The following is a 14,017-nucleotide window of genomic DNA, read 5'->3' as shown; positions in this document are numbered from 1 at the left end:
TTCTAATACTATATTTCTTAATGCACGGAGGGAAAGACACGTATCAAAGAAAGAGAAGATTGCTGCTAACAGTGGTATCAAGAAACTTGCATCAAAAGAAAAAGCAGTTTCAAGTGGAAACTTCAATGGAAACAAGAAATACTTAAAGCAAGCACCTTTATATGCCTTTGCTTGGGCAAACAATGAAATGGAAGTATAATTTCTGTAAATATTGTTAACAGAAATATCTGAATAAATAGGGCCAATCCGAAGCAGAATATACATGACAGCGTTCATTTATGAACTAATGCTCAGAGGGATATATCATTTTTTAATCCGAAGCATCAGAATTTGTAGAAAATAATGATAAAGCAATGAGAACTAAAACTACAAGTTATTAACATGAGAAATAACACAAAGTCACTGCAATACTTACCACTGTGAAATTCATAACCTTCAAAATCCATATCGTCATTGCTAAGTTAACAATCATGGTAACCAACAGCAGAAGGACAAAGAAGTATAAGCACCTCTTTCGCCATCCATAAATCCCTACTGGATAAAATTGAGGATTTTCAGTCCTTGGGAGGCTGTTCTGCTGTGTTGCTAATATATACTGCTCTCGTGTCATCTGGAAAGGAAAGAGACATAAATAAAAACTGAGGGGGCTGCATTTCACAGATTTTATTATACAAGGAGGTTGTATAGGAAATCAGTTTCTACTGTAGGAAGGGTTGCATTAATTTGTATAATCCATACAAAGATTATTTTAACTAGGCATTTAATAAGAAACCACCAGGCTCTTACTATTTTTAAGTAAACCTTTTATTTGAATTACAAATGCAACTTGAAAAGTCAATGTTATCAGTAACAATCTGTAAAAACTACTATTGTAATGCAAGTCTGATTTTATAACCGTCATACTAAGTTTTAGTAGCCTAGAAGATATGTGCAAGTAGAAAGAGAGACACATAAATAAAACAGATTACATACTTTAAATTCTATTTCTGAATATCTTGCTGTTCTTTGTGTAGTCATTCAGAAAAAAACGTTCTGGAGAACTCAGCCATGTAACTTCATACAAATGGAGAAAAAAATGTTTCTTCTACAAATGTTAGTTTTAAGTATCATAAATGAACTCTATTATGCCCAGGAAATTTATGTCATCACATATACAGTATTTTACATGGAAAAAAAAATAAAGTTAACTCTGCCCTTTGGGTTATGTTGACAATACCATCTTTTTAACAACATTTTTTCTTTTAATTTTCTTTTCTGAACTAATCTTATATTCTTTCAACACACAAGCAAGCAGCAAGTATTTGCAGACTGTTTAAAGACATTACCATTAATTCTTTAAAACAAATCCCTTACCGTGTTTCATACACCATTTTACTTATGTAAAAATGGAAACAACTTTATATTTCACAAATATTTATGTTCAGCTCAGTTGTCACACTGCATTTCAACAGGAAAAATTTTTTTGTGACTTTGTTTTATTCTTACAAATTCTTCTTGAAATGTGACAATAAAAAGATTTAATTTTGAAGGTTTTAAAAGGTTTAATCGGCCTTGTCATCAGCAAGAGGAAAAAACAAATAAGACTTCTGCCAAAGATTTTAAACTTAGCTGTCCAAATAAACCAGACAGAATGAGTGTTTTATATATATACATATATACATATATATAATTTTTTCCTGCTAAAAGATCACATAACAATCTGAACAAACATAGGTCAGCTGATTCTTTTAGAAATGAAACCTGTTGGAAGAATCAGCAAGTGTTAGTTTTATAAGTTAAACCTTTAAATTATAAAGCTGAAAAGTTAACACAATCACCATACAAGACACTAGTTTCGGACAGAATTTTTAGGAGAACTGCTTAGACTAATAACATTACTATAAGCTGACTCCCTGACATACCCATAATTTGAGGCCTAACAATATTTTAATACAGATTAGCCATAGCAATGGCCACTCACCATTATCACATCCTTTCAGATTCTTTGTACAGGAACAGCTCTTCCATAAAGTTTAATTCATCCATAACTCACACTATGCAAATTACTTGATTTTGATGATCATTTCATCCAATCACAAACCAAAACTAACATTTTAGATCTGTTCAGCGCAAAATTGCACCCAACCAGCTACCATGCTACCTCCATGTTCTTCTCATCAGATCAAACCATGTAACATCTGTTCTTCCCAGCCACAGACAAGGATCAAGGGCTCTTTTTTCTAAGAACTGTGCACAAATATGCACATAATAAACAGTCACAAAGAACTTCCCATCATGCTATGAGACCATTTGGGGCTTACCTCCTAGAGGTAAAAATCTGGCCCCGTTATTGTTATGGGCAACACTCTTGATATCTATTTGAAGAAGCATATAAAACATCATCTGATAATTTTTAAGTTACTTAGAAATAAGACAAATCCTACTTGCTGTGGCAGTGGAGATGCAGTACCTAGATAAGCTGAAAGTCCTAAGACAAAGAAACAACAATCTCCTTTCTGAACCACATTTTTGCATCCCAGAAGTAACTGAAATGATGCACATCAAGTACATAATCCTTATGTACTTCCGAGTATTTTTAGCTTAGGAGATACTGCTGTGAGCACTGAGGTACCCACTTTCAGTTTTAATAAACCACAGAAGTACAAAGGAATTCCAGAACTGTAAAGGAACAAGGAAGTTATTCCAGTATTGATGAAAAAGTGAACTACTCTTGCTAAGCAATGCAGAAAAACAGACAGAATATCTAAAAAAAGAAAAAAAAAAAAAAAAAAGAAAAAAAAAGCCATGCCTGACTAATCTGGCCACTTTTAGCCAATAATGTTTACTGACAATACCTAGATATACTTCATGTACATTTATACAGACACATAACTACACACACATCTTTACATACGCATACACATGCCAACTTTTGAAGGCTTTTCTATTTCATGCCATTCAATTTTTAAACTACATTACAAAAAAGTGTACTAAAGCTATGTGACTGACAGAGGTGATTAGGAAGGAATCAATATTCAATGCATATTTTAAAAGTTTGAATGCAATACTAATCTTATTTTTCAAAGTGTAGGAAATGCAAAATCATTGGTACTAATATTTTGAGATAACACAGAACACAGCTTGAAAGTTTACCTGGGTTTCTGAAATTACTAAAGTTCAAGAGGCATAATTAAACAAATAATTACATTAAAGTGTTCCATTAAATGTTTGAAGGATTTTACTGTAAACTGATGCATTGCTTGGCATACACATACACAAAATCATAAGCAACCCAGAGATACACATTAAAGAAATTAAAGTAATTCCAGTGCTATGAAAATTAATGACATTTCTAATGCAAATTAACAATACGTAATACATCGTTGAGGAGCTACAAAGGAATTAAAGCAGCTCTTACTCTGTACTGAGTGTCCTACAGAAGATAATGATCACACCAATAGTGGCTACTTGGCCACGTCACTGCTACACTTGAAAATACTCAGCAAGGTGTTATTTAGTTTGTAGCTACTTCTACACTTTCTGATTTGATTGTGCACATTTCCCAGCCACAGATAACTCTAAGTGCATGGCATGAAATCTGCATCACCATCAAGCTAATGACCTTTAACTGTAGGTCTTTTGGCGCCATTGTATACTATAGGAAGAGATATCTTAGGCTTAGAAAATAGATTAGAGAATTTAACAGAGACTTTACATTTTTGATGTTTGAATCTTCGGGAGAATCATCATGTCTTACAGATCTAAACTTTTAAGCTGCTTACCTCTAAGAAAAAATAAACTACAATAGGACGAGAGAGTCCTTGAAAAAGACAGGGAGAAAACGATGAGCAAGTGAATTAAAATAGTTGTCTAGAAAAATGTTAACTGAAAACTTCTAGATTATTTTCTAAATGTTACAAAAGAATAATATCCTAAAAAAAAAAAAAAACAAACCACAGTTATCCGAATTATTAGATTGGTAACCAAGAGCTGTTAGTGTCTGGACCTAGTGCTTCCTATTTTTCTGAAAAAAAATTATCAACTCATTTGTTCTGAAGACAAAATAGTAACTTTTATTCCAAGTCAGCTCAATGTATGCTCTTAAACCTATTTTGAATCAATTCACCCTTCACTTTTCAGATCTATATGGCAGCTACAAGTCTGAAGCTGTTTCCTCTACCTATCATAAAACAGATGAGTCAAAACACCAACTGCAGCCTGACGCTTGTAGCCCGACGCTTGTAGGCCGACACAGGACACTACTTCTGGACCTGTTCCTTACTCACTAATTCTCTATGCAGTATTAACTCATGGAAAAAATTGCTGCCGGCCGCTGTCTCCGGCCTCAGCTCGTGGCCATCTCCGGGCTCCGGCAACATAACGTGTTCATCTGGAGGTCGGACTCTCCAGGGCCATCCTACCCCGCGAGGGGACAAACCACGTAACACCAACACGGTTGAAGTGGAGTGCCGTTTATTGCTTGCTGCTTACTACAGTTATACTCTTTTTGAATGTGGAAGCTTGCTCTGCCACCAATAAGCGATATTTATACCTGGCAAGGAAAAGCGGCTGCGCCTATTCTATGTATAGTTAAGCGGTATGGTTAAGCAGTCACTCTTACTCAGCTGCCACCTGCGCTTTCCGTTACATCGCGAGATCTTCCAAACGCCGGGCCCTTCCTCTTAGCCTATGTTTGGTCAAGCTTTAGGTCTAATCTTATCCACACAAAATAAAAACTATGTAAAGGAATTATAAAACATAAAGCATGACAGCGCCAAGACCAAGCAATGATTTAGCGTGGTAAAGAAGCTGTTAGCAATCAGATGACTTGTACAGCAGAGATTTTCAAATGCTGTTTCCTGACACAGCAGACAATGAATCAAGAAGAAAAAGCTAGAAGGGAAATGGTTCACATCAGCATTTAGAGCAAACAAAATAAGGCGAAAAGTCTGTCATTAGCTAGCCATAGCATCTCAAAGCTAGTTTTTCAAGACATTGGATAGGTAAATTACCAGAACCAGATGGCTTTTCCCACTCACCCTGCCAGCAACATGCCCTCTGGCCAGCAGCTCATGCTGTGGACATCTCTCTTTTCTAGGGCACTCCAGCAAGTCTGTCATTTTGTTTTCTACTTTACACAACCTGTGACCTTAATTAAGCTTACAGATGAAATATTACCTCACCGTTTTCTTCACGGACTTCAGCTAACAGGTTACCATATGTGCTGGAAAGTTCACCACATGGAGCAGGCAGGTAGTGCTGTAAGAAACTATTTTTTTGCAGCAAATGCACAAGTAATCAACCTTGTATACTCAACCTTGACTTTACTGAGTGACTTTAGCGTCAATATGACAGTATAATAATAAATATGAAAATGGTAAGCAAGTCATCTTAATCTCTTAAAAAATCCTATAAATAAAGGAGGTGGCTTTTTTGAAAAACTGTCAAAACATCACAGCTATTACAGAAAGCTCTTGCTGTCACTTCTAGCATGTTTTGAATGGCATTTCTTCTCTTCCCTACGACTACTGTCTTCTATTACTTTTAGAAATTAACAGTGCAAGATACCATGATCTTCATTTACACCAGGGAACATATTAACTATTATGACTGGCAAGTTAGTCAAGCTGCATCCTTAGAGAATTCAATATTGTTGGGAGATGTACATCCAGGTTACATATGCAAAGGCTCTCCTTACGGTATCAGCCATGCAGGCCTTTCTTTAGGCAGTCAAAAGTCATATCACCAAATGACCAAACAGGAGGAAAGCCACACCACAATACTGTATGTTAGTAACAACACAAAGCAGTTTATCTTATCACCCTGATGGACCATTTCAGATTTGCCAGAGTTGCCTTTTTTCCTCTTTTTAGTATCATCAAGATCAATTATTACTGTCAAAATAGCTTAAAAGCATGGGAAACTGTGATCCATCCAGGAACTACAGTGGGTTATATTCCATCTTCTATTATAAAATCTCCTTTCTAAGACACAGATTGCATCTAAATAAAAATAAAAATGCTTACACCTAAAAGGAGCTCTTTGGGCATCGGTTACTAAGTAGAAAGCATTTACATTATTTACAGCTCTGAGTCAAGCTTTGGAGACCACTGAAGTTTTATTTTAAGAGATATTTATGCTCTGCCCTTTATGTTGGCTATGCCTAGACTGCACCCTGTCAGCAATTTTGAAAGATGCATTTGAGAGACTTCACTCATCACTCTTCATTCTCCAACTGGAAAAACCTTAATTTCTAGATTGGCTGTGTAAGGAGACTAGATTAATTCTGTTTGGACAAGATGCCAAATTTTACAGATTTCAAGATTCACATTTGAGTTACTCAAATGCTTTCTTGGTTCATCTGTGGAGTTTTGCCATTGCCGTTTCCAGAAATGGAGATGTAGCTGTGCAAAATCACACACTTGCAAGTCTCTTTGCTCACCTGAAAACCTGAGGGCCGAAGTATGCAAATGTACAGCATAAAGCTGTCCATAAAATCAGTAAAATAAGGTACATGATTTATGTATTTTGGAATATTATACAGAAGAAACTGCTTTTTTTTCTTGGCCACAAAAATAGGTTGACATTATTGTCAACAAGGCTTAAGTCAGCATGTCTTTACAGACAATTTTGCTTGGCTTTATATTGTCAATTAGAATTCTACTTTTTTGCTAAGTTGATACAATTAGATTACTACAGAGACTTCATTACAGCCACAGGCAGGGCAGCAGCTGAGGTACACAATTTTCTCCCTGTGATGCCAGAACTTGTTAAACAGTTATTGGAACAATTGTCTATAAAAGTACAATAAATGTTTCCATCTTGAATATTGTTCTCTAATAAAATTATCACTTCAGAAAAATGGAAATAAATGAACTATTACTATTACCATTATTACTTGGTGGGAACATCTATGGTTGCTCCGTATTTAACATATTTAATTGTAATGTTCACAGCATGCTAGTATGGATAAATAATCATCTAATGAGCAGAATCATATTTTTCCCTACTATTCTATAATTTGAAATGTTTTTTAAGTAGTAACATGCTGTACTGAATTATTCACAAAGCTGGATTCAAATATTTCTCAGGTTGTAATATTTTCTAGTTTGTTCCCTAAATTACATTTCCAATAATCAAGACAATTCCAGTGTGCTTTCAGTGTACTTTTAAGGATGCTTTCATTTCAAAAGCTTATTTATTACTTCCCTGGTTTAGTTTTATTATCAACTATACTTATATGTTATGATTTAAAATAACTTTTAAGACCGAAAGCTTCCTGAATGTTTTATGGTTGCTGTTAGATGAAACTACACTGCAGATGTGATGTATTATAAAGGTAACCTTGATTAAGCTGGGGAGGAAGCAGAAACTGTAGCAACATTGGAAGATTCAATACAGCCTTGTTTCCTTAGGGAAAAACAGATACCTGGAAAGATGAATAGATCAGCTTGCATAATACTGAAAGATGCAGCTGAATACAGCTCTGATATCTGCACTAGTTCTTTAGTTCTAGCTGTGGAACACTCTCAGATACTTCTACTACTAGATACACAGATAACAAATACAAGCAGCATGACCCCCACTTTGTCTTCTGCTCAGCTGCCTCTTAAGTACACAGAGAAAACGATAAGAACAATGTTTCTGTTCAGGGTATTTCATCAGAGAAGACCTGACAATCACATTGATGAAAGACAGCAGGGCCAATATTTCAGTAGATTCATACTAGAGTTAGCTTTTCTCTGAGGAATCTGTTAGAGAAGGCAAAACAAAACAAAACCAGCACATAGCACACTATAGCACATAGAAGCACTGTAAACTGCCTTTAAGAATGGTGTATTCTTTAAGGAAAAGAAATTCAAGTCCATATTAGAACGGATAGCTGGAATGAACCATCTATGAGATGACATGCCCTCTTCAACTATTTTTTTTTCCTACTGGGAAAGCTGAAGTCTGACATTCATATATTTGGAGCAATCACATATTCCACATTCAGAGAAGGAAAAGAGGTGAGGAAATTGAGCTGAATACAAAGAAACACATGAATAATGGTTTGCTAGAAAGAATAAGCTGCTTAGTACTGTTGCATTTCCTTCTATTTGCCTGCACACACAGCACAACTGTATTGCATGAGTACAGATACTCAAACACATGCTTTTACATCTAGAACACAACTGTGTCTGTTTTCACTTATAAGTCTTATGGCTTTTATCACTGTTACTGCAAACTAAGAATTCCAGATTCTAAAAAGTATAGAAAGCACAACACTTGAGGAAGTGCTCTGATATGAAGAATGAGTCTTGCATGGTAAGCTTTGGTTTAAATATAGCTTTAATGTAGGAAAAGCACAAAGGTCACTTAGCACAGTTAATGTCCACATTAAGAGCACCTCCTTCCTGCAATGTGCTGTTCCACCAGAGCTTTAGGCTGAATATTAATGTCCCAATTCCTTTGCAAAGACTGCAATGTAGATTCTTTCCTGATGAATTTGAAGGATAAATCTTTCACATGTAAAATGATAAATCACATGTAATATTTTTATGTATGGGGGCGGGGGGTGGTATTACCCCAAGTTAGTCAGCATGAACAAAAAAGAAAGCTTTTATGTTTCTGGCTGGTTATTTTCTGACATATCATAACCATGTGGTAAAATCTCTGCAGATATTACTGATCATCCACAAGTACCTGCTAAAGCTGTATTGTTCCCAAGTAGGTGATACTTGTCAGCTGTGCATCAAACTAGTTGATGTGCTAATGAGGTGAGATCTTAAGGTCAAAAACCACAAAGCAACTGTGAGTCTCCACCTCAGTCATGGAAAGGATGGCAGGCAGTACAAGCAAGAAGAAAACTAACAGGTTTTTCAGGCAACTCTTTTGACTATCACGGTTGGGCCATGCTTATGGAACAAGGTATGGCTCTTTCAGAATACACCATGTAATGCTGGTTTATCCCATGTTCTACACACTTCAAAGTACCATTTACGCATCCAGGAGTTTAGACTATTTCAGAAGATGACTGAAGAAATAGTATGAAACCATAAGCAGAAAGGATTGTGGTCAAAAACCTTTTGTTGTGCCAATACCAGGTCATCGAACTTCTGCCCTTCTTTCCCATGTCTACCTATATTCCATTAACTATACCACTACACCACGGTGCTGAGCTAAAAATAGCTGCATTTTCAGAGAGGCATTTTTAGCTAATTAAGCTCATTGATTTGGTTCACAGCGCAGTCCAAAAGCTGTTGTGCTGCCACAACCGGTGATCTAAGTTGACAGGTGTAGCTACTGAGGCTGCTGAGAAGACAGCATGAAAGAAAGAGGGCTGCCTTAGGCACTACCAGCACAGGAAAGAGCTGAGAGGACCCTAAGGTACCGCAAGACTAAGGGGAGGTGGGGACAGTGGAGGTAAAGTGTGGCAGAAAGGAAAAAACAGAACAAAAAATGCACATACATGCACTGTACATACACATTTTAAAGCTATTATCCAAATATTAGGACCTTGCACACATTTGCCCACTTCGTGTTTGGCATGACACATGGGAGGATTCCAGAAACATTCCCCTAGGGAGTAAGTCTCACTTCAGAAAGGAAGCATTTTAATCTGTTGAGTGCAACTCTCACTTATCAGAAGCAGAATATTTCCACGTGGTTTGGAGACTAGAAACATTAGAACATGAAAATGCTGGGATTTCTGCTTGCTGTTAATCTAATATCTGGCCACGTTTCTGTATCCCAGCAGATAAAAGTGATTTTAGTTTCATCACTTATAGAAGTGGAACAGGCTTCTGGCACGGCACAGGCTGCCCAGAGAGGTTGTGGAGTCTCCTTCTCTGGAGATCTTCCAAACCCGCCTGGATGCCACCCTGTGCTCTGGGTGTCCCTGCTGGAGCAGGGGGCTTGGACTAGATGATCTCTAGAGGTCCCTTCCAACCTCAACCATTCTGTGATAACATCCTACATCAGTTTTCCATACTTTCAAATATTCAGCAGGATGAAGAAAAACGCCTTACAATAGACAATGATTGTAATTTGGACTTGACTTGTACCTGTTGAGCTTCTTCCCTAAGTAAGATATGTCAATACTGTGTCCCATGGTAACACTGAGTTTTTAATTCAGCAATTTCACCTCAGCATGTATTAGATGAGCTCATATTCAATATGAATTAGATTCCATGTCCCTACCTGTCAGGTATGACAGCTGCAGCTCACTTCTGTGATATCATAATTATAGAAACATCAATACACAAACAAAGGGTCTTCTTTCAAAAACATAAGCATGGAACAGAAGTGATTCCTAGTCGCACCTCAAAAAAAAAAAAAGTGATACTTCTCACATCTGTCTAATAGAGTACAGACAGAAAATAGCAAAATTTATCCTGAGAGACAATAATGGTCCCTGAATTAAATAATAATAAAAAATACATTGTAATCTCTTATTGTACAGGACCTACCATCATGGTTCCCTGTTCTCGTCTAAGTATCAGACAGACTCTTGTATGTAACCAGACACCTAATGTTTTAATAAAGTTGTTGAAAACTATAGTAGAAACCAGAATATATCCTATAATTATCTACACATTTTTGGTATTTCCATTTCCTCTGCTATTTTCTCTTCCAGAAATTGCATGTGGAAATATATTTCTTCATAACAGTCAATCTGTTCAGATTCAGCATGCAACAGGAACCAAAGCACTGGGGATGGATGCTCAACCATACATGTTTATTTTCTTATTAAACAAGGGTTCCGAAAACTTAAAAATTATGAATTTTAATATATAATGATTAAATGTCACATTGCTGTCAGCTGCATTAAATGGTTACGTTAGCAGTACTAAGCTAACATTTTTAATCAATCAAAAGGATGCAGCATTAATCAGAGGTCAAAAAACAGAAGTGTAGTCAAAACTGCTGGTTGTTAAAATTTGCAAACTTTTCATGATCTAGAAGGATTTGAGTGGTTATTTATATCTCATCTTTATTGCATTTGATCTTTACCAGTTCATCATTCAGGGGAATTAGGTAGGATAAATCCTTTGGCACTCAATCCTTTGGTGCACATTCTTACTAGCTTCCCTTAAATGAGAAGTAAAAATAAAATGAGCATCAGCCTACACATAACATGTTCTTCCCACTGTGAAAACAAAATGGGTCAATATAGCCTGATCAAGGGAGGACTAGTGGGAATCGGACAAAAGAAACCACCTTTTTTACACCAGAAAACTTCTGAAGGAACATCTAGTGCTTATGCAAAAAAAAAAAAATTATAAATTATATCCATAACTGCTCTTCTCATGAAGTCTCCAATGTTAGCAAAAATAAAACAAAAATACAGCATTAAAAAAAATTGTTTCTCGAACAGTTGGGTTTTCCCACTTTATCACCCTTTTCTGAGAAGCACAGGATTTCCCAACTTACTTATCCAGAGTCTATCACCTTAATAAACATATTACTGTTCAGAGCTACCTTAGGTAGTTTAAGCTTTCCAATAACAATGGATCAAACACTTTCACCTCCATCTCAATTAAGCTCTGAAAGTGTCAGAGACAAGATGTAGAGACCAGAAAAGAATCTCTACTTTGATCAATTCCCAATATGATCCATTTCCCACGTAGTTATCCTTCACTTAAATTGTCCATTTTTTGAAGTTTTCAAAGTTTCAAAGCAGAGGAAAAAAAAAAAAGGAAACATTAACTGCTCAGTAAAAATTTCATGATAATCAGAGACAATTTAGTAATGAGAACAAAAAAAAGGTTTCTTGCCTGATGGGAACGCTATCAGTTCTTCAGAAAATATATTTTAAAGCTATACTTTATCTAAAATTCTTAAGGTTGTATGGGCAGCACAGAAAACCTATCACCTTATTAGTCTAAAATACAGTCATTCACAATCGATTTCGGAGGGAAAAAAAAAAAAAAAGTTCTTTTATTACACATTCACTAATTATTTGCTGGGAGGAATGGCTTGTTTTGAAGAAAACAGCTCTCCTGTGCATAAAATGGTATTTTTTTTAAATCCAAGACTACACATAGCACTGCATAATAAACTCCCTAATAAACTAAACTCAATGAAGGATTATAATTAACTAAAAGAAATTCAGAATATGCACAAGAATTACTCTAACATCATCAGTTCACTGATGTTGTGAGAATCGCTGGGTTTTGTACTACAGTTAACTACTAATAATTAACAGCAACTCCTTTTATAAATAGTTTAATCAAAAAACCTCTATTGCCTGAACATGTTATTAAAATGACATGGGAATTTGAGAATTTGAATCAAAGAGTAGGCAGATTTTTTTTTTTGATAAAACTAGATCATTTTAAAGGTTAGAACTGTATAAACATAGGCAAGAAGTAGGCAAGCAAAACCCAGCTGAATAATGGATAGGACGGCATTTTCCGCAACTCTTGATTCTATTTGGTTGCAAGACCCTGGGTTGTGAACAATAAGACACAGTGTTACGTAGACTTACACAACTGTAACCCTCTGAACAAGTATCGACATGGGCCTGATGCCTGGTGTGTTTTCTCTGATTTAGAACTCACGGGGGACTGTGAAAAATAGCTCCATATTCAGGGAAAGAACAGTTCAGCAATCTGATGAAATACAAATTAAGTTTGGGAAATACATAATCTCAGGGAGTTACGTGAATTTGCTACATACATGTCAAGCCTTTTATAAAGACAATAGAGTAGATCTACGTAGGTAAGTAGCAACAAGTCAATGCAATACTAAAAACGCACCAAATTAAGCAAGTATTAACAAAACTGTTTCTCACTAAGACTGAAGACATTAAGAACTCATCCATTAATGAAGGAAAAATAATTGAAACGTAAACACTCCATATGCATATCATTCCTTCAGCTCTGCTTCAAAGAGTAACTGCCTGATTAAATAAAAAATGGAAAACAACAATACAAAAATGAATGGAACCAAAGAACACAACAGTTTCATAAAACATTTACTCTAGTGCTCGTAAGTTTTGCAAAATTAGTTTATACTGGATATCATATCACATAAGTATATTTCTCTGAATTGGTTAATGATGGAATGGTGCAACTATGGGTCTGTTTTTAGCTAATGTTTTCATTAAGAGCTTTGGAAGGAAGAACACAAGATGAGTTATGTACAGAAATGCCATTGACAATTAAGAAACTGCACCTACAGAACTTGGAAAATGCTGGTAAATGCTGGTATACCAGAATAATCATACGACAGCTTCACTTCCCCCCTCAAAATTTAAGCTCCTGCACAGAAATAAAATGAGAAAATAAGTCAGTTGCTAAGTGGAAGGGGGAGGGGAAGCTTTAGATATCAAAAGAATGCTAGGAAACTAGAAGAACGAAGGCTGCCTGGAGATCAGCAAGGAGAGGTATGGAGAGACAGGAGGATTTTGCACAGTCAGGAACAGCAATCACTTGTGGATTGCAAAGCCAGAAATATCATATTTTAGAGCACAGAGTAGACATAACTTCAAATACTACATTTCCAATACCTTACAAAGAACAAGAAAAAAAAAGGGAAAAAAAAATCCATTTTTTCCTTTCTTTAAGAGAGAGAGAGAGAGAGAGAGAGAGAGAGAGAGAGAGAGAGTGAGTGAGAGAGAACACTAAAGGAGTTGGACTGAATTTGGCTTCCAGCTCTAGTACTACCTGTTCGGGGGCAGTCTTTCCCATTTCTGCACACAGATGCAAACTAGTGGAAGTGCAGCGATTACCATAGGCTGTTTTTTAATTCTCTAGAAGGGCTTCCCCTCACCTACTTGTCACTGAAAGGCGCTGGTGGAGCAGCCAAGCATTACACAGCTACTTGGTAGCTGATGCCTCCCTCAAGCCTTCTTCATGACACCAAGCTTCCTTGGGCTCTGCCAGAAGAGCACAGGCTGCTCTAATCTCGAGCCTCTACGGCTACAGCCCAGTCACAAAGTCTTCAGCCAACTTGGACCTCTTCCACCAGACACCGAGCACATGTTCAACTGCCAACATCTTCAGGGTTTGCTCTGAGCTGGCATGGGGAAATACAGTGAAACGCTGACCGC

General features: G+C 36.4%; 1 protein-coding gene across 1 annotated transcript in view; it reads right to left on the bottom strand.

Annotated features, from left to right (window-relative positions):
- Positions 1–14,017, bottom strand: part of SGCZ (sarcoglycan zeta) — a 391,368-nt gene that overhangs the window by 173,512 nt on the left and 203,839 nt on the right. The window contains exon 2 of the mRNA XM_088524689.1: positions 416–610. Coding sequence (XP_088380815.1) covers positions 416–610 — 195 coding nt within the window. The remainder of the gene's footprint in view (positions 1–415; positions 611–14,017) is intronic.

The sequence above is a fragment of the Tinamus guttatus genome, unplaced genomic scaffold, assembly GCF_059628265.1.
Source record: "Tinamus guttatus ecotype Peru unplaced genomic scaffold, ASM5962826v1 Tinamus_guttatus_pri_ptg000213l, whole genome shotgun sequence".
Classification (NCBI taxonomy): Eukaryota; Metazoa; Chordata; class Aves; order Tinamiformes; family Tinamidae; genus Tinamus; species Tinamus guttatus.
Note: the sequence above shows the minus strand (reverse complement) of the source record. Positions and strands in the feature narration are given on the sequence as shown.